Source organism: Toxotes jaculatrix, chromosome 6 (genome assembly GCF_017976425.1).
Source record: "Toxotes jaculatrix isolate fToxJac2 chromosome 6, fToxJac2.pri, whole genome shotgun sequence".
NCBI lineage: Eukaryota > Metazoa > Chordata > Actinopteri > Toxotidae > Toxotes > Toxotes jaculatrix.
The window spans coordinates 18923722-18945453 of NC_054399.1; the positions used below are offsets into that span (position 1 = coordinate 18923722).

At 41.0% G+C, this 21732-nt stretch overlaps 1 protein-coding gene across 4 annotated transcripts in view; it reads right to left on the reverse strand.

The window, feature by feature from the left end:
- lrp8 (low density lipoprotein receptor-related protein 8, apolipoprotein e receptor) overlaps window positions 1-21732 on the reverse strand; it is a 158895-nt gene that overhangs the window by 79665 nt on the left and 57498 nt on the right. For all 4 annotated transcript variants that reach the window (XM_041040106.1, XM_041040105.1, XM_041040104.1 and 1 more), the window contains exon 3: window positions 1086-1208. In XM_041040106.1, the coding sequence (XP_040896040.1) occupies window positions 1086-1208 (123 nt within the window). The remainder of the gene's footprint in view (window positions 1-1085; window positions 1209-21732) is intronic.

Here is a 21732-nt window from a genome sequence, read left to right on the forward strand (position 1 = left end):
TGGCAGCTTGGATATGGATTCCCAAACAGTACTTAATGTTCATTTTATTTCTCAAGTGTTTTCTCTTACAGTCATTGACTTCTTAATCAACTTTTAACAACAACTTTTGACTTTTTAACTTTTTCAAAGCCTTAAGACCCCATGCTCCTTGAGCTGCTTCTTCCCACTCTTGTGTTTCTGATCCTGTATTCCTTCCATACAAACACAAGCATACTGTATAAACTTCCCTGCCTCACCTCACACGTATTGTGCCACTTTGTAGTCCAATTCCCAGCCTGTACATACTGGGTTACATCTGACTTGCTGCTGATTAAACAGTCCGCTAATCACAGTAGGCAGTGCTCCATTTTTCAAAATTGTAGCAGCAAGTGACCTCACCTGCTGCCAACCTTATAAACAAGAGTGCAACAGTTAAGGTCTGTTTATGGGCTTTGCTCTAATTTTCATAATTGAAATGTGCACACCACATAAGTGCTTTTAATGAATGTTATTTACAGTAAATCTTCTGCTGTGTCTTGCTCTGCTTTGTGAGAAACAGAGAGGGATTCAAGGTCGAGTAATTATTTCTAATTTTTTTACGAGCGTGTTCTGTGGAAATAGTGCGAAAGACGCAGACATCTTGGCCACTCTTGCATCCTCCGTGGCCTCGATCATACTGTGTATGGATGTCTTTTAAAAAAAACATCAAAAAGCAACATTTGCAATGTGCAAGAAAGAGAAGTTTGACTCAGCAGCTGGAATGCAGCAAAACACTGAGACTGAGCAACCTTGGGAGTGATTTCTGCCTCAGGAAATGGTGTGTGGAGGTCACACAACAACACGCAAAAAGACAAAAACAATGATGTCATGCTGGTGTGTATCGATGTTTTAGAAAAAGGACAGACTTTTGTAGATTTTCATCTCATTGCAAACACATGCATGCACACATGCACGCACACAACTGAACTACATATGTTTAGCTGTTAACACATTTGAGCTGTGTGTATTGACCATGACCTTCCCTCTGTCACTGTCTGTACGTTTGCCTTTGTGACATAGTTTGTCTATGTGGCTCTGTGAGTCTGTGTGTCTGGACAGCTACTTACTGCAGATTGCATCAGCCTCATCTGAACCATCTGCACACTCTGGTTCTCCATCACAGCGCCACCTAGCAGGAACACACTGTCCATTCTTGCAGGCAAAGTCTGTGGTCGCACATGTCTTCTTTGCTGTGGAGACAAAGGAAACATCCAACATTAAGTCTCAAAGAAAGTTAAAGCAGCAATCTATATGTACTCTCTGCTGGTCATTAATTTGATGAAATCCTGATTCACAGTTACACAGTAACAGTGGATAGTAAGCTGGTGTTTAACTTGAAAAATCCTGAAACACAGGAAGTGATGGCTAAACTGAAAAAAAAACAAAAAAAAAAACATCTACACTAACTAACTGACGAGTGATCTCTGGGATATGGAGTGCAAAAACATTACAGCAGTAAGCAGTACAGAGATATGTCAAAAGTTTGATAATCCACTTAACAAAAGCAACAAGACCAGGCAATTAAAATTTAACTTAAGTCAAGAGTAATTCCCAAGCACCAACTTCAAACCAATTTTCCAGTCCAATTTTAAATTAACCTTCAGGAGGCAAAAATTTTGATGCAGCTGGTTGCAGACTGGAGTCTTGGTGGTGTGTTCAGGTGCAACTTGTAAGGAAACGTTTGATTAGACAGCCTTTGCTGGAGCCTGTTCTTTGAGGTTGACAAAGTGAATCGGGGCTTTAAGATATAGGTGAGATCACTGGAGAGAGCTCTGTAAGTTTCTTAGCCATCTGCGAGTGCAACTATTTGATTTGTTACATAATTTCAGTGTTATAGGTTGGTAAATTTACTTATGAAATGAGTTACATAAAGTTGGTCAGGGCTTAGTGGCGTATTATACTGAAGAACCTGGCACAGATTTGAAATCTGAAAAATAAATATGATAAAAAACACTTCAGAGCTTACAGGTGGATGCTGCTGTGGGAGAACAACAGTGTTTGCAATCTGTGCAGTTTGCTTTTAAGTCGAATGGCTGACTAGTGCATTGACAGCTTAAGTAGACCCCTTTTTTTGTGAGGCCACGCTGGATATATGTTGCTGTGAATAGGGTATGTCACATGTGAACAGTGTAGCACTCTTCAAGTTGCTCAGAGGTTGCTCCATTTTAACTAGCCCATGATCCACCTTTGGAGTCCAGTCCAGTCTTTGCAGAGCTGGCTCTAGCTCTGCGTAGCAGTCTCCCGATAGCCTATGGACTCCAAAGGTTTTGTGCAGTCACTTTCTCCAAGCAAGGGGAAAATTGAAGCACTTGAGTCTGTCACGGAGAGAGGCAAAAAAATCCCTCTCGTTGACAGCGAGAGCCACTGAACAAGAGAAAGCACTCGCTTGGCGTGTTAGCAATGCCTTGCCTCGCCATGATGAAATATACAGAGAGGGGGGCTGACAAATGGCAAGAAAGTATGTGTGTGTGTGTATATGTGTGTGAAAAACTCTGTGTGTATGGTGGTGGTGTCGAGATAATTTTCTTCTGACGAGCAGTGAGAGTAACTGTGACTGCTACGGTTCCATTTCCTTCATGTGAGGCCTAGTGTTAAACCACCTCACCGAGCCTCGGTTCAAACCACCTGAAAATGTAGGTAAGCACAGTGCTAGGATAGAGCACTGGACAGTGATTCTGTATGGACGCAGAATAAATGAATCGCACATGATTCATACTCGTTTGAAAGGCCGACTATCTGAAATATTCTGTCACCTGTCACTTACTTCATTCACAGAGGTTTTGCACTTTTGGAGCACGTGGTTGATGTGCAGGATTGTTATTACGCACCAAATTCATTCACAATTTTATGAAACCAGTAACCTGCAATTAACACCTGAAGGAATAGTTTGATGTTTTAGGAAAGAAGCATACTTGCTTTCTTGCTTAGAAATAGATGACATGTTCGACATGTCATGTCATGTAAATATGAGGCTGCAGATCAACAGCAGGCTAGCTTTGCTTAGCATAAAGACTAAGCCAAAAAAGGGGTAAACAGTTAGCCTGTCTCCATCCATCCACACCTACCTACACTTCTCAAGCTGACTACTTAACATACCAAAAGAATTTAGCAGAGTTATTTTATGATTGAAGGTTTTGAGCTACACAAGGAACTGGTCCAACCAGTCCAATCAGGAATTAAACTCTGTATCCTGCACAGTCCTGTTCTACTTAGCAAGAGAAAAGCAAGCCATCTTATTAGCTTGTTATTTATGTGTGTAGCCTTGGGTGTCCTATGGTGTGTGGTAAAAGGCAGAGTAATAACTGATGGCACAAGAGGGAGTCATAATAATGAAGTGCATGCTAGAGGAACTGACAGCATCTCAGCTGTGGGGAGCAATGCTCTCTATGTATATCTAGATTTATTTACAGTGTGTCCAGAAAGTATTCAGACCCCTTCACTATTTTCATATTTTGTTATGTTGCAGCCAAATGCTAAAATTATTTAAATTCATTTGCTCCCTCACCAGTTTAAATTTACCATGATGAGAAAGGGAAAACAGAAATTAATGAAATTCTTGCAAATATATTAAAAAGGAAAAACTGAAATATCACATTGACATAAATATTCGGACCCTTTGATAAGACACTTTAAATTCATCTCAGGTGCTTCCCACGTCTCTTGATCATCTTTGAGATGTTTCTAAACTTTGACTGGGGTCCACCTGTAGTAAATTTAACTGATTGGAAATGATTCAGAAAGACACACACCTATCTATATAAGGTCTCACTGCTGACAATGCACATCAGCTTGGAGATATGTATGTTTAAGAGGGAAAAAACAAATTTAAAGTATTTTAGCATAAGGCTGCAACATAAAATGTGAAAAAAAGTAAAGGGGTTTCTGAATGAATTGTATATGGATGATAATGTACAGTATATTGAAGAAAAGGTAGAGACAACCACACGTTCACTCACTCACCAGTGCAGAGTATTGATTCTTAGTAGAGTGAAAAAAGAAAAAGGGCGTCTTAAAGACATGAGCGACTTGGAATTGAAGAAGGTGTAGGCCTAGAATAAATGAAAAGCGTGTCCCTAGGGATTACAGAGTAGTCAGAGCCAGAGACAAAGGTACATAGAAAGAGGGGTGAGAACAGGGAATAGGGGTACGGAAACGAAAGTCAAGAGGGAAAGAAGCTGTCGGGGCAGGGTCTAGTGTAATGACATCAGTCTTCACAAAGGGACGAATAAATCCTCTTCCTTCCTACCAGCATGTTAGCATAAATCCCATCTCTTCCTGTCCAACCTCCCTGTTTTTTCATCTGTCCCTCCATCTGTAGCCACACAGAGTGCACACACCAGGCAGTAGAATTCACAATACCATTGTAGATCACAATAAAGTGGATGTCTGACATCAACAAGTAAAGGTTTTCCTGCACCTTCATGTCAAATCTTTAACCATAGCTCATCTTCGCACAAAGAGATTAATTGAAACGCAAAAGCCAAACAAAAGTAACTCTTTCCTTTTATCTTAAGAACAAAAAGGAAAATAATAAAATTCACCTTGGCCAACTTTTATTCCAGGGGCCAAAGGCAATGAGTAGTTATTCCTCTGTGAGCAAATAAAACATGCTTTATATGAACCTCAGGATAGATGATGTTTCCCACTTCAATGAACTAGATCCACTACAGGATAATCTGTAGAAAAAAGACATTTTGTATATTCAGTGTGAAGATGTTAAAAATGGCATCCTCACTATAAGTAAAAATGTTAGAATTTCAATAAAACATGTGGGAAAACTATTATTATCCATTACACAGAAAACCAAGAATTACATTTAAGAGAGTGCAGTCATTTAAGGTTTTAAACACTAAATGTATTATAATTAGTTTTAGGAATATGGATATATATCACGAGAGCTTGGGAAAAAAGCTAAAATTATACTTATTTTTTGTACTGCAACAGGCACAGCAACCTTCACCAGGAATGAAAACCAGAATATATATCCAGAAAAACGCTACAGAGAGAAAGAGAGGAGCAACAATGTAGGTAAAATTTACATAATCCACTATGTAGATCTACTCTAAATGGTGGATGAACATATAGAGAGATCATACATTGTGAAGTATGTGGACATTCACACACTTGCGTTAAAATAAATGTGTAAAAAATCTACACACACATACACACACACAAAAAAAAAGATTTCCCCATGCCTCTGAAGAGTTGCTGATGTACACACAAACAGCCGCTTACATTTACATTCTGATGCACCGAGACCTGTCATATATGAGTGTCATCCATATGGAACAGCCTAAACCCGCCTTATGAGGTGCGGGAGTGATTGTGGAGGAGACAAACACTACCCTACACACATTTTGTGCACATACACACACCTTTACGTACCCACCGCCACACCTCTTAGAGTTGAAGCACATTATTCTATTTTAGTCAAATATCCCCAGATAGAAAAAGTGATTAATATTCATGTGAAATAGCAGGAAGACCAGAAGAGCTCTAGCTTGAAAGCCGATTTTATCCACATTCTCGAGTCATCATCAACTTTGTTCACTTTTGAATTGCTCCATCGGATTCTCATATCTTATCCATCACTTCACTTCACTTGCACCTTACCTAGGGATTTCTTTTATAGGTTTTTTAGGTTTATATTTCTTAGAATCCAGTATTGTTGAGCAATACTGGATTCTAAGAAACTGGAGAAACACATGTACAATGACATTCGTTTTTGCTGAGGTTTTTTTTGGTAATACACTCTAGTAACTTACTTTATTCATTTATTTATCTGGGAAAATATACATCAATTAACATCAGTATGATGGATGTGTCAGATTTAGACAAAACTGTAAAACTGTAAATTTTAAACTGTACCATCTGGACGATCACTCCCATGATCTCTACATGAATATCATACCTTTATAGGATGATGCAGGGCCAAACCATAAAATATGATATGCCATAATAGTAGTCATATCAATGCATGGGACTGGCCATGTGGGTGGTGCCACCAGACATGTTCAGGATTAAATGTGCTGCTGCTGTCCACCTTTTCTATAGACGCACTGTGTTAATCTTCCGCTGACATTCAACTAATGTCACGCTCTGGGAACCACCATGATCAATAAGTGACTAAGATGACCTACTGATGTTCATATGACGTCGACCCCACCCATATAATGTGCACGCACGCACACGCGCACACACACACACACGCTGGACACCTCTTGGGATTCTTTCCCACATACTCCTGACGACATGATTTCGGACGCTATCGTTCGACCTGGGAACAGGTGAAGGTCAGCGCATTCCTCCAATTCATCCAATTTACACACTCCATTACACACACACACACACACACACACAGAAAGAAAGGGAAATGGAGATAAAACATTTAACAGCACAATAACCACTAAAGGAACAATGTCACCTCTAATTAGGATCTGCTGACTGCAGTCGCTGAAATGCTGATTTGCACCAATAACAATGGTCTCAAACAGACAACTGGTGCCGTAGAAAGATTATTTACCACCTGTCATTAAAAAACAGTGACACCATTTAATATGCTAAAGTTCTAAGCATAAGAGAACAAAACACAGATCCATGGTTCACTAGGTTTTTGTCTCGCACAATCAGACAGATCTCTGGTTATTTCTGAGTCTAAGTTTGAATTCAGGTACAATGCAAAAAAAATGTCTCATCTTGCTGTATTCAAGCATTTTAAGGAGAAAAACAAATAAAAGTTCAAACTGCACAAACAGTATTTTGTGTACATAAAATCTGGAAAAAAAAGCCAGAATAAATGCTGTAGTAACCATATAGCACTGATCAAGTATTTCATTACCTATAGCACATCACATGCTGAACGTGTGTGTGTATGTGTATGTGTATGTGTTGAGCTATTAGCTCAGACAATTTGAATAACCAAACCAACCAGATTCAAATTACAGAAACAGACCATGAATTTTGCCATTGAGTGTTTGAAATAATTTAAGATGAAAGGCTAGTTTATACTGAACAAAGAATATCTGTATAAACTGTTGATTATGAAAATTAACTTCAGCCCGTGTAGCTGGAGCTGACATCTTGCTCAAAGACGCTTACTTGCAGTACCTCTCACACTAATTCAGAGAATTACATGAAACTCGACTCAAGTCTAAATGGGGGCATGGAGCTGTGACTGTATCCTCTGTACTACCAGGTGTAGTGCACACGCATTAATAACGCTGCACATTAAAGACAAAAAGCACAGAAAAGAAGTGGCTATAGAGTCTAAATCTAAAAGCGGACCCAGGAAAGAGCAAGCAAGTAAAAAGGTACGAAGAGAGAAAAATGTGAGAATGGAGAGAGCGTGAGTGTGGGAGAAAGACGAGAGGAAATAGATGGTCTTCCACATTGTTGCGATCGGCTAAAGAGCTAAGGAACGAAGAGTGTCAGTAGAGGGAAAGAGGCCGTTAATCAGTGAGCAGAGGTTCAACCACAACTGTGAGGGAGTGGGGGAATACTCCAGGAACAGCATGTGTGTTTGTGTGAGTGTGAGCAAAAAACAGAGAGAGGGTTGGAGTAAAGTAGACAAGTATAATATTGGTCTTTTGAGGAGATTAAAGGCCTGTCCAGTTTCCCAGTAATTAGTTGTAGACAGAGAGAGATTGCAGAGAAAGGCCCAGAATACAACAAGAGCACAGTGCAGCCGAAAAATAACTGATTGTAAACTAATGGACAGTGTGGAGGAATGTGATGTAGCGTTTTGTTTTCCTGTGATAAGTCTGAACTCTCTGACTTTTTGATTAATCTAACTTGAATACCAACTAAAACAGGCCACGTGTAGTCCACTCACAAAGAGGAGAAACAAAGAAATAATGAAAACATGATCCACCCATTGACTGATTAAAAATAAAAGGGCAACTCAAAGGGCATCTGAACTTTTAGAACTGCCAAATACAAAGTCTCCCAAACTCTTCAAAGCCAAACTATCTTCACTGTAATTTAGATCTGTGGCTAGAATCAGCCTGACACTGATTATCATCAAAGGTGAATGAGTATATACTTTAATAGAAACATTCATTCGAGTTTAAAGGGAATGCCAAAAATCTAAGAAAGATCGTTTGCTCCTGCGTTTGAATGCAGTCGTGCTCACAGGTGTGTGTGTACATCGTTCACACACAGTCAGATGCACACACTACAAAGGCTGGAGATGTGAAGGGAACTCATGGACCGGCAATCCAAACAGCTGGCCAGATCAAATGCACTTATATTATGCTCCTCACAGCACATCAAATACCACCTACCAGTTCAAAGAAGCTTGTTAGCATTTGATGATCTCCTCTCTGGACACGGGAGAGTCAGGCCTACAAGGCAAGATGTAGACTCCATATTTTTGAGACAAAGACACAAGGGAATCATGAACGGGGTGCACCAGTGGTAAACATAGTTGAGCAGTAGTCGGAACGCCGAGACCTGGTTGACAATTGCATCATGTGGTGAAGGAGGATTCACCTGAGGCTCGACGTGTCAATGATGAAAGAGATGGAGGCAAACTTTATGAAAACTGTTACACTGTCAATTTACAGTTATATTCGTCTGAAAGGCTGGCTTTGTCTATGATGACAATGCATAGTAGGTACTGATAAACTGTTTGAACATTACAGTGTACAATAGGGTTTTAGTTCTATATTCTTCATTTTTATTGTACATTATCAATGTCTGTCAATGGTAAAATCCTTCATTGCCGAACCACTTGAACAGTGGTGCAAGCAGGTGCAGCCCTCCTTTAGAGAAATAAATAGCCTCCTTTAACTTGAGACAATAAAAGTTGTGCAAAAACAAAGCACAGCATATCAAACACATCTCCCAGCAGTCATATCCACAGGTTTTCAAAAGGCCCGACTCCTTAAACAGGGCAAAATTATATCAAGGCAACAAAGATGCTTTGTGGAGGTAAGGCTTGTCAGCTCCTACTCATATGCAGCTACTTCACAGAGGTTAATCTTTCTTCTGTGTGTGTCTGTGCGCTCTCATGAACCTGTGCATACCTCTAGTCTACATCTGTTTACTCATTTCAAGAAAACAGATTGCACCACTTTCTCTCTTCAGAGAAATGTGAAGAGCCTTTGTATGAATCACTTTGCTGTGATGGGGATTAGCATTAAATGGAGCTGATGAGAGAGGCAGAATGCTGATATACATTTTGAATTATTTTAATATTAACCTTCAAGTTGCTGTTAATACAGCATTACCTAATTGCACAAAATAAACACAAGCACAGGAAACACGCACACATCCTGTTCATCCTGCAGCTTGCTCTCTCTATGCTCACACTGGCAAGAATAATTAAAGGCATGCCCTTGGAGTCAACTATGTTTGCCTGACTCCTTGATCAAATATTAGTGCTCTAAAATGATTGCTTAATTCATGTTTGTCCTAGTGGACGTTTCCTTCTTCTGTTACCTGTTTGACATATGAAGCGAGTACAAGGTGCGTCACTACTGAACCAGTCTGATCATTTAATCAGAGATGTCACGGATGCAAAGGTCATGATTTAAAGATATTGACTTTTAGATCAAATATAGGCAAGGATATAAAGGCATCATCTAAAAGATAAACCTGTCTCTGGCTGAAAAGGTTTAGCTTTTCCCTCACTGAATGGTTTTATGGATGGAAAGAATCTTTTTATTTTGATGTTCTGTTTGTACGTTTAATGACCCAAATGCATCTTAGAATACAAGAAAACAACATCTTGCTCAAATGACGAACTTTTTTGCGTATCAACTTGTTAGCATGTTAGCATCTTTACACAAAACAGCAGTAAGAACACTGATGAGCTCCTCCAAAAGGGATTCCTTAAGGGGAACACACCCTGATGGCATCCTGACACACATCATCACAGGTTGACGAGCATCAACGCATCAGGTTACACGGCTTTCCTCTCTCCCCGTATCAATGTGCACCACCTCTTTAGAGTGGCAGCAATTTTAGTACATTTGCTAGAAATATCCAGCCACTGTACCCTGACTACTTAAGAGTCTCTGTATGACCCGTCCAGTGGGCATAAAATGACGATGCCCCCAGTCTTGAACCCTGCGAAATTTGCATGATCTCTGATTAATAGTGTCTCAGTTTTTTGCTTAGCCTGGATATTAAATCTGAAATTAATATTCTTCTGTTCTGACACTAAATATGTCTATAAGGGATCTTTATAGTATGCTTCAAATGTCTGTGAAGTTTATATTAACCCTGCAATTTTGCCAGTTCACAGTCATTTGACTAGATTTGCTTTTTTCCGCCATTAATTTGAATGGCTGAGGAGCAAAATCACACTGAACACGGTATGCCGTTGTCCTCTGTCTTGCTCCCAGATCGCTGGATTTTAATTCTCAGAATGATGCCGTAAGCATCAGTCACACAACAAAGCTAAGACCTTCCAAAGCCTGTCACATCCTGGATCCCCCACCCGCCCTCAACATAAGCAGGGCATTACAGCTCTGCCAAGCAGCTGAGAAGTGGAGGGGAACAAGGGTGACAAAAGAAAAAGAACAAGAATAAGAAGAGAGCAGAAATTAAAGGCAGAATATGCAACAAATCAGATATAACGGGAAGAAACTGCCTGTCAGGAGATGAAAAGTCTCTGTCTCTTTTTTCATTCCCCTTTTATGTTACAGTTCTCTCTTCTTTCTTTTCTAACCATATGCCCCCCCACACAGGCAATCATTCTATCACTGAAACTCATAGTTGCTATTATGACCAAACCATGAAGTCCACTATCACACACCCGTCAGACGTTTTTCCTAAAATTAAATAAATACAAATTAATTGTCCCCTTTCAACACAATGATTTTTTCCCTCCTTTATCCTCTTCCCCCCAATAGTTCCTTTGCTTTCCTTCTATCTTCCTACTATCCTCACCTTCCTCTGTTTTTTTTTTTTGGAGGTCGTGTGCCTGAAAGGCTTTTAGCTAGCTCTTGAGACAAACAAACGTGAGCGTATTTGTTGTGGTGAGGGTGAGTGGATATCTCGTCAGAGAGATCAGAGGGCAGTCACTTTGTGCGCCGCACTGCGTTTGCTTCAGAGACTGCTAATTAAGTAGCAGCACAAAAGGGGCCATTGTGGGAGCACATGCAGAGGGAGAAACAAACAGGGCCAGGCTTGTTTTTGTTTTTGTCTTGTAATGGCTCGGTTTGTCGCAAACTAGATGATGTCATCTTGTCCCGTGTGCTTGGACAAAATGTTAATCTCTGTTCCTTAGTTGAACAACACATCATTTCACAGTTTCAAAGGTTTCTGGACTTATTTCTGACATCACCATTTAGTAGCATTAGGAAAAAAAAATAAAGAGTCCCACAAAGAATTACAAAAATGATGAAATTTAGCTCTGAGGGCCTCGTAACTAAAAAAGTATTTGGAGTTGAGCTACAGTATTTGACACGGCCCCATGAATTTAATAGAAGTTTTCACATGATTTTTTTTTTCAAGAAAACCCACGAAATGAACTGGGAGGTCCTCGGTGAGTTGGTATGGAATGACCCTGATAGAAAACATTTCCATATAAATAACTCTGAGTTTTTGTTATTCTACATGCTTTTGCTCATTGATATAACAACAGTAAAAAAAAGCACATGCAGGTTGTGTGAGTGGGGGCACTTTGATAGGTGTGTGCTAACACTGTATGTGTGTGATGGCATTCTTTCCAAAGATGTCTGGGGACTCTATGAGGTCATATCCTTCTGCTTCGATACCTCTTATTAGAAGTGACATATGCGCAGAGAAACCTCACTACTACCACACTAGCTACTGTGCACACACACACACACACACACACACACACACACACACACACACACACACACACACACACACACTTCAAATCCCCCGAACAACAGGCCATCTGGGTGACATCCGGCTCTCAGACTTGACCTGCATTGATTTATTAAACAATCTGACAGTAATACCAGCCCTCGTACTCACATACATACTTGCATGTGCACACACACTGACACACACTTCATCCCCTCCCCCATGTCCCCACCCCAACGCTCCAATCTCATCAGACTATCAGACAGTCACTTTCCTAGACAGGGTCATCGTTTTAATGATATCAGCTATCAATCCTTTAGCCAGCTCCTCCCCACACATGAAACGACTGTATGGCTTCGCATTCACCAGGGGGATGTCAATGCTGTTTGACTGATATCATCATGAGCAGAGGAAAATCAGGAAGCCACAGCATACAGCTGAGGAGTTTAAGGGGCGAGTCGGTCCACTGAATGTACATGGTGTGATCATAAATATCTTTTGATTTTATTGGAAACTGTACCGAACAGCACAAAATCTGTTTTATAGCTTAAGTGATTCAGTGGCTCCGTAAACAGTTACAAAAATACACTAACAGTACCTCTTTTCTTTCACTGCTTCATTTTGTTTGCTGTTATTGTTTTGGTCTTTTTTTTGTAACTCAAAAGACTAATGTGAAGAGGCTAAAATTATGTTTGTTAAAAAAAAAAAATCCTAACAACCTCAACACAACAGCTGCCTAAAGACATCAGAAGACTCCTTGCACTGTACACACACACACAAACATGCACGCATACAAATGGACACCTCACCCACTCACACGTTCACTCACACATACTGTAATATAAATGTCCCACTGGGGCCATAAAACCTGTGTAATGCATAGGGGGAGGGAATATACATTAATATATGAAACCTCAGTTAAGCCTATCTCTTTGTGGCTAGCAGACGTACACACACTAACACACAATGCAGAGCAACATGTGCTCACTGTGTGTGCCTATACCAAACATGCTTCTCAAACCTCAATGCCTGTTGACAACTGTATAAAGAGTCATCTTAAAATGGTTTATCCATTTATCAGCTCTTTATCAGCAAATAATTGCTAAACGATTAATAACCTTGCTGATCATAGCAACTTAGCCACACTCGTGTTGCAAAATAAAAATTCATAAACTCTGTGCTGTAATTACTCTTCTAGCGAGTGACTAACAAGTGGAAACAGGCGAGGTTTCAGCAGCCCTCTCCCAAAACAAAAAGAAAAAGCCTTTTACTAGCAAAACAACGTTCCCGCTGGCTGTATGAATCGATGCTTGCTGTGAGCTTCGTAATTCCCCCTCTCGCAGCCCTGCACTTCCACCATCGCCATTCAAGTCCCAAACCGCACACATGCTGCGCACTGCTGGTCAGTTCACATGACAAATTACTTCTGGGCTTATTATCAAAAATCAGCACTCGCCAGAGGGAGTGGCTGGGGAGGGGTGAACGGAAGAGGGGTGCGGCGGGGATTCCAACAAAGCCTGCCGAGCATCCGCAGACAAAAGAGAGGGACAAATTTCTCCCACTGCTGACAAGTAAAAAGAATTCATTTCAATCACAAATTACTGTCGCATGGAAGCAAGAAAGAGCCCCACAAAGGTCAGCAGGAGCTAAAGCATGTGTTTATCTTTGTGTATTTACTTGTGCGGTGCTGTGAAGTTTGTGCATACTTAACTGTTTTTGGATTAAAAGGACGTAGCAGAAAGGGGAGCTAATATTTGCCAAGGTGACAAAGACAAAAAAAAAAAAAAAATCAACCAACCTGCTGCTTTGCATTGCTTAGAGCTTCCAGAGGCGATGGTGGAATGCGATTATTTTTTGTGACACACTGACCCCGCCTCTCTGTGTTCTGCTGCGCTCTCAGCAAAACAAAACACTGTACACAGCCTCCCGTCTTTTGTCTTTCCTGCCACGCTCATTCGTTCTATGTTCCTTATCCACTCCTCTTCTCCACCCTTCCCCTCCTGCCACTGTCACACGCTCGCTTTCTCCCTCCTTCCTCCCGCCCCTTTTCCCTTTGGCAAACAGCCAGTTGTCCCTTCCTTTGTCTGCTTTGTTGGTGATCGCTGATTAGAAAAATAAATAAAAAAAAACACCTATTGGATGGAATTGGATGAAAGGAGTGTGGCCTGAGTTCAGAGTGAATAGCAAACCCCACTGGGAGAAGCCTCGGTGTGACAAAAATATCTGAATTTCAGGCTGTAATAGAATAGTGATAGATAAATATTGTGTGCTTGTGTGTGTCTATAGATGTGTTGAAAAGAATAAAGATGGCAAGTTTCAGGAAGAGACACAAGGGTTTAGAGCTTTATGTGGATCTATACATTGCAAAAAGAAGAAAAACACATGTATGAAAAATAGACTATGTTTACATTTAAACAATTTGCTTCAGAACGGGTCTTTCATTTCCGTCACTGCACCTTTCTAAAATGGGTACGACACTAAAAAAAAAAGAGTTTGTTTACCACTTGAGACAAAAAAAAATTATACAAACCTAAAGATCAACACTGTGCTTGGTTGTAGTTTCACCTAACTATAAATGACCAATAATCAAGGCAATGGAAAGTAAATAACAAAAGATGTCAATGTCCCAAATGGACTTTAAGGATAATAATTTTTCTTTTTAAGTAATAATGATTGTTTTAATTATCCTTCACTCTTGTCTTTTAAGTATAAGTAACAGAAGTCCATGACTTTTCCAAAACAGGGCCAAAGGTAGCTCAGTCAGTGCTGCGGGAGCTCTGTAGAGCTCCACCCCTGGTGTCACGAGCAGGTTTACAATGTCAAAGTAATGTTTCCATGTTTTCTCTGCTAATCCCTTTAAGGCCTACATGTCCCATCATCATCGACTGCATGAATGAAATTACACAATGACTAAGCTCTTTTCATTGGCCCACAAAGCTGCTTGATTTGGGAACATTAGGAGGGAAGAAAGAAAGGGATGTGGAGGGAATCATTTGACACAGCCTTTGTTGCGGCTTATGAATCATCATACTCTGTAAGCTGGCCAAATGAGCTCGCCTGTCTGCTATAATCTTATGACGTCTCAACTTGGAGGGGCTGCTGGGAGTGGCTTGTGGTAACTTAATTCACATTACAGTATATTAGGATTTGACTCTCAAATATAAAGATTAACTAATGATATATTACTGTGGTGGCATATTATAACAATGCCAAGTCTTCACTGATGGTACATTTTAATTTAGCAAGTGTTTTTGAGTATCTAGAGATACAAGAGACACAAACCATAAAGAAAAGTAGTTTTCATCATAGTGCAGCCTTTCTGGAATAAAATTCTCTTAATAAATCAATAAACCGATTCAAGTTAGTTGGTATCACACCACTCAAGCTAAGAGTAAAGGTGAAATTCAGTATTTAAAGGTTCATCTGCGTATTTGATATCTGTAGAAAATGACAAACAACTATCAAGATGACACACCAAAACTGAATGTCTTAATTAAAATCTGCATCAGTATTAATAGCTTCCAAATCAGTGGGGTTCACTCAGGTTAAGGTTAAGGATAAGCTAAGCATGCAGAGCACATGGAGACTTTGAAATTTCAGCAGTCACTGAAGCAGCAGTACTTGCAAACACAGATATGTTGTTTTTTTTTTGTCAAAGTGGTAGCAAACTATTTCTAATTGCTTCTTGGGTATCTGTAGGCATCTGCTGATTCAATCTAACTCATCTGAAAAATAAGAGCCCTTTAAGCTCTTCAAATTCCTGTCTTATGGGTAATTCATTTAAATTTACTAAAGGGAATTTGGAAAGTTTTTTTTTCTTCTTATGCTTTCAACAATGCTTTCAATATATTAATTCAGAAGGCATGTAGAATTAAATATCCCTCTGCTTTGTCTGCCATCCATCCTAAACACAAAACCATCTGAAAAACCGTAAAGCAAAACAAATCAGTGAGGATGTTGCCACAGATGAGCATGTTTTGGTCAGAAGTGACCCAAAGTTACCTCTCACTGTGTGGTTCTTTTTAATCATCGTGGGTATCAGAGGCACGTTTGTGAAATAACCGTTCTCCCACTTCCTCTCTTCTGCATGCTTCCCAGTCACCTAGGTGTATCCACGGATACCCCGGGCCACTGGAATACAAATACAACCAAGACACTCGCCTCTCAGCTCCATTAACACACATACACAGACACACACTCACATACAAATCCCAAATCACCATGTCCTCTCTGCTGTTCCACTGTCTCCCACAACATCCCCCTTCATTAACCGTTTCCCTGTTTCAACAGACAGCCACAAGGGACAGTGGGGAACTTTTCTGTCAATTGCTTTTCAAAGATTATGCAAAATATACAACGTGGGATGCATCATGTACATTTGAGCCTGTTGCCATTTACTTTTTGCCTTCTCCTCCCATCTAAGGACACTGAGATGAAGAGTGTTGATGTGTTGACATGTCTGCACAAGAATTCGTGTGGATGAACATCTTTTCTGCATCTATACCTCCGCCTGTCTGTGAGATTTTAGGTGTGTGTGCTGAGGTTGGGAGGGTGCCCTTTGATTGCTTTGAAAAACCCCAGGGAGGCTTAATGAAAGGGCTCCCAGCAGGTGCTCTTGGCCACACAACACAATGGTGGAATAGCCGCTGGCCGAAGCAGCAAAACAGTGGTGCCAGGAGGGCGGAGGGTGAAGGGCAGAGGGTGGGTGGTGGTTGGCGTTGGGGTGGGCAGGGTTTCGGAGCCAGCAGTGTGCGGGCACGGCTTTTCGGTGGCAGGAAACAAAGCCAACCTCTTCACAGCCATCCAGAGATGCAAATTGCTCTTCATGAAAGTTTCACACTTGGCTTCCAGCGAACAAAATGGAAATGCTGGCTCCTTGGCTTGAACTGTCAGTAACACCCCATCCTCTGTCCTCTTTCACTGTTTGCAACTGGCAGTTCTTAGACGAACAGCAAGGTGAGCACACATACTGGGCATGTGCATCCACATTAACACTCTCACACACACCCCTCCAGGCCCAGCTTTCTTTCCACTGGCAGTTTTTTGATCCAGTATCCCACGGGGAAGCTTGCAATGAGCCCTGCTTCAAATTAGGCTGGGCAGCAGCCATCAAAGGCATCTCTGCCGGAGGGGTATTTAGACCTGATCAGCCTCATCCCAGACGCCCCTACAGGTAAGGCAGAAGGGTGTGTCTGTGTCTATGTGTGGGAAAGGGAGACAAAGAAGGCACGTGGGTGCACGCCTAGGTGTGAGTAAAAGAGATGCCTTTAATATTTCAAGCGCTGCTTCCCTTATTTTCTTTCATTTCCCCCCTCTCAGTCTCTCTTTTTGCCGCTAGCCACAGAGAGGGGAGGATGGCCTGAGCTCTATGGCTTAGCGAGATAACAGTAGAGCTTTAACTTTACAGAGGACCGTCCTTCAATATTCTGGTGAAGCCTGAACGCTTTTAAAAACGTAGGCTGAGCAAACAATACAAATACGCCACATTAGCATTTCTGGATACTACCCCTGGATGGCGATGATGTTTTGTAGTACCTCGCCGTGTGATTGTGCTAGTATGTGTGTGTTCTGTACAGCTTGTGCCAGGCGCAAAGGGGGCTTTTGTTGAACCCGTTTGACCACTCCAAGCCATGGCTAGCTGGTAAGCTGATCTAAGCTTTACACATGGATTCTTTCTGGGGGAGAAGGAGGAAGCAAGTGAGCGGAATAATTTCTACCTTGTAGTACAAATGGCTGAATTCATCTATATCTTAGCTATTAAAATTTGCTAAAATCTTGAAGAAATCTGTAATTTGCCTGCCTACTCTTCTCTGTTGAAGTTCAACATACTGTCTGCTGGCCATCAGAAAAACTTCCCCTCTCAGTTGTATCAGCAGCCCTGCTCTGTGATAAATTTTACTCTGGTTTGTCCACTTACATGGGAACAAAGCCTGGTTTTAGAACTGTAAAGTGGACAAACACTATGGTTCTTCTTGGAAGCTCATGTGTGTAAGTAATACACCTTTTCAATCAAATAGTTCCAGGAACTAAAAGCTCCTCAACTGCATATGGGTTCATGTTTCTGTTATTTCACCAAAAAAAAAAAAAAAAAAAGCAACAGCAAGCAGAGGCTGACGTGTTTTTTTGTAATTTACCTCTGTTACACTTTAATTTCTGAGTTGATATTGGAAATGAAGGTGTAATAGTAGAAAAGCAGAGTGTTTGTTCTGTTTCAGGTTCCTGAGTGTTTTGCATTTTTGCCTTAGTATGGAATTTCACTGAAATAACTACTAAAGTCAAGTTTCAGTTAAGTTTCTGGCTGCTTTCTGTTCCTCTGTTTCTGTTCTTATTGTTCATCAACAACTTCCTCTTTTCATCTCTCCCTTTTATTCCCTGTTTGAGTAGTCTGTTATGTAACTGTTATATGAAAGTCAGTAACATTAAATTAAATTCTCATCCCTCTCACCTCTGCAGTCTCAAGAAAACCTCATACAGTTAAGTCCACCATGATAGTTACTCACTGCAAGTACATTACTGCCCCAGGGGAAGGGACTTTTTGAGTTTGAGCAATATGGGACCAGCAATTTATCACATGCCTCCTCTGATATTTTCAACCATCCCTGACTGAACAGAGTCTGCATACGGAGGCAGCCTTGCTGATTAGTATTCTTTAGAGTCCGTACGAACAGACAGGACCATGATCAGAATGCAAGGAAGTCCTCTTTCAGGCGGTGAAGGAGTGAGGGTGAGGGGGACGAGACAGCAGAGGCCTGTCTACCATGTAAACAAAGCTTAAAAGATCGCATTTACAATGTGGCATAGTATTAAAGATACAGCACGCCAAAGAGAAAGTCTCCCCTTTATTTTCCTTAAGGTGCGGTTAAGATGTTTTGTTCTTTTTCGTGCTTTTGTAGAGTAAAAAAATTAGTTTATGGACTTTCTTCTTGTATGGAATCAATATGTGCCTTAAACTGAATAGTGGTTTTCACAGAGCTGTGAAATGTTGCAGCTGAACATGTCAGATGCAACAAAACAGATTAGGGGAAACTGTTGTGACAGCAGGAACAAAGCATGTGAATGTCATGAAAAACTGAGCTTTTCCAAAGAGCAAAGGAAAGCAGACACTAACGTCCTTGTAAGCAGGAGCAGGATCAAGATCAGTGAAACTGGTCCGAGAACTGATGACAACAAGGTTCAGAGCACTACTGCTTAGAAATGGACATCAGACCAGCATATCACAATATTTATTATAAAATAAGGAGCTGAAAAAAAAATCTTGTAGAGGCTGCAACAGGAGAATATTTGGCATTTTTGTCTTAATAAATGACCCGAACTATTAATTCATCATCAAACTGTTGACAGTTAAATTTCTCTAAATTGACAAATCAATTAAATTGATGATTTGTTTTGGTTCTAATGAACTTGTGTCATATGCTGACCTATAAAGCTGGTAATGTTAATGTTCCAGTTTGTGCTGTTAAAATGACAGAAAAAACACTTTTGTAATCAGTGCAAATAAATCCAGAAGTCATGAAATAACATCAAACAGGGACACAGACACAGACTCTATCCAATTTTGGTTACTAGACACATCTCATCACCAGACACTCCTCCATCCTTAATTTTATTTTGCACATAATAGCTCTCTGTAATATTCCCAACAGGATCTCCCTTCCCTGCCCCCACCCTCTCTTCCCCTCCCCTCTCTCTTTGTCTCTCTCTCCTCCTGTCCATCTTCTCTCTCTCCCTGCACACTAAACAACCTCTTTTTGTTGTCCATGTCATTGATATTGCTTGGCTGGGGCCTTTCAGACCTGACGGATAAGGGGGCCCATAGGAACCAACTGGGCCCTGGTAAAGGTATGGCGGACGAGAACGAGTGTGGGCTCCTTCCCCTTTAGCCCTCCGGAGGAATAATTTACAGCTCTGCCACAGCTGATTTCCGTCACTACAACCAAAGGCCATAGTACCATAGTTCACTGGCAGAGAGCTGAGCACGGCAACATACAATCACACACGAAGGAGCTGAGAGGGAAGGCAATGGTTTGAATTATTGAACATTTATCATAAAGAGGGAAAAAACAGTACATTAATGGGAGAGATGGGCGATGCTGTAGTCTATGAGGGTTTGAACCAAATGGAAGTGTTAGTGTGTGTTTTCAGCATCAGTGTGCACATGTACAGTACATGGATGTGTGGACATTCACTTCTCTGCATATCTGCATGTGCTTTGAACTGCACATTCAAGTTGCTTATTTGTGTCTGTACTTAACACCCCACTGACTTTTTTCAGTTGTTCCACATGAAATAAGATCTAACTCTTAGCAGAGTACACAAACCTCTGTGCAAACACACACACACTCACGCAGACACACACACACACATTCCCTCCGGTTAGACTAAAAGAAGAGATTGGTTCTGACATCTGCCTCAGTGTGTATCGTCCTGTTCTCATTTGTATGGGGCCTAATATCGCCCTAACCTTTACGCCGCGCACTGGTTCAATTGCATCAGCATAAAACTGCTTCAGTGAAAAGCCAATTATCTTCTCAATCGCACCACAACACTGCTTAGGCTCTGCCCACGCCACTGCTGAACGCACAAAACAACCAACAATGCCGGTGAAGCGACGAATCCAGGGCAGCGCACGCAATGACAACAGATAGGAGGAAAATCCGATTGCATCCCTAATCAAAAACTGTCCCACTGCAGTGTTTGTGGTCGTACTTTCAGCACATTTTTAACAAGCCCTTGAAATGGAGTGGAGTCTAGTTTGCTGTAGGTGAGATAGAGAGTTGGACGGTGCTGCCTGTTAGGTAATATAAACATGTCTGTTTGCTGCCACTTGTTCTAAAGCACCTTCCCACATATAAGAATGTGGGAATAAAAATGTATGATTATGACCAGAAAAGGTAATACACCTGAAATACATACAAAGTGGAAATGCTTCAATTGAATTACTTCATTTCATAAAACAATTTACATGAATGACCTGCTGTGCAAAGATGATATTCAGCTTCAGTGAAGATAAAACGTGCAGACCACTAAACATCACCTCAGTCTCTATTTTTATGAACTCTCGCAGATGAGGTGTGTATCCGAATGACCTTAGAACAAGCTTGGGCACCGTGGCATATCGCTCCGCTATCTCTAAGCCTTCTTCTTGACCTGAGGGAACGCGGCTCATTAGGCCTCATTTCCCCCTTGTTCACTTTCAATTACCAAAGCATCACTCATCTAAAAATTGCAGCAGAATGCTCAGCTTTGCATAAAACACAAGCAAACACCTCACAACTGATGTGCAACAAATGAAGTAAGTTCAGTATTTGGTTTATAAAACTAACAAGCTATCTGCTACACTGGCAGCCATGATGGCTTTGAATTGGCTGAGAGGGAAAAGCTTGAATGGTTTAAGTTTTGTTCAGAAAGTCACGCCAACACTACGGCAACACAATAGCTTTACAATGAGAGTGGAGGTGGCAGTGAGAGAGAAATGACGGCCTGTGTGTGCGTTTGTCTTAGTGGGGGTAGAATGCAACTCAAACTCTTTCTTCATGTCTGTTAGTAAGGGATGCTTGAGTAGAGGGGAGCAAGGAGATGACAGTTATTATTTTCCTTTGCTCCACCCCTCTATCAATCCATCTTCACACACACACACGGGAACACACAGACTTTCCCGACTTCAGTGAAGCATGGAACAATCCCTCTTTCAGCCCCTTTATTCCTGGGAAAAGCTTATGGATCTTAATTGTATTACTGGGAGGCATCAGGGGCCTTGGGGGAGCGTCCAAACCTGGTGAAAGCGGAACATAAATGGAATTTTGATTTAACAGAAGGGAGAATAATCCCTCGCTGACAGTCTGGAGGTGATCTCTCCCTTTCTCCTTCCTGTTATGACTCTCACTCATTCGGCATAGCTGTCTTTTCTCTCTCACAAGCTGCATTTCCATC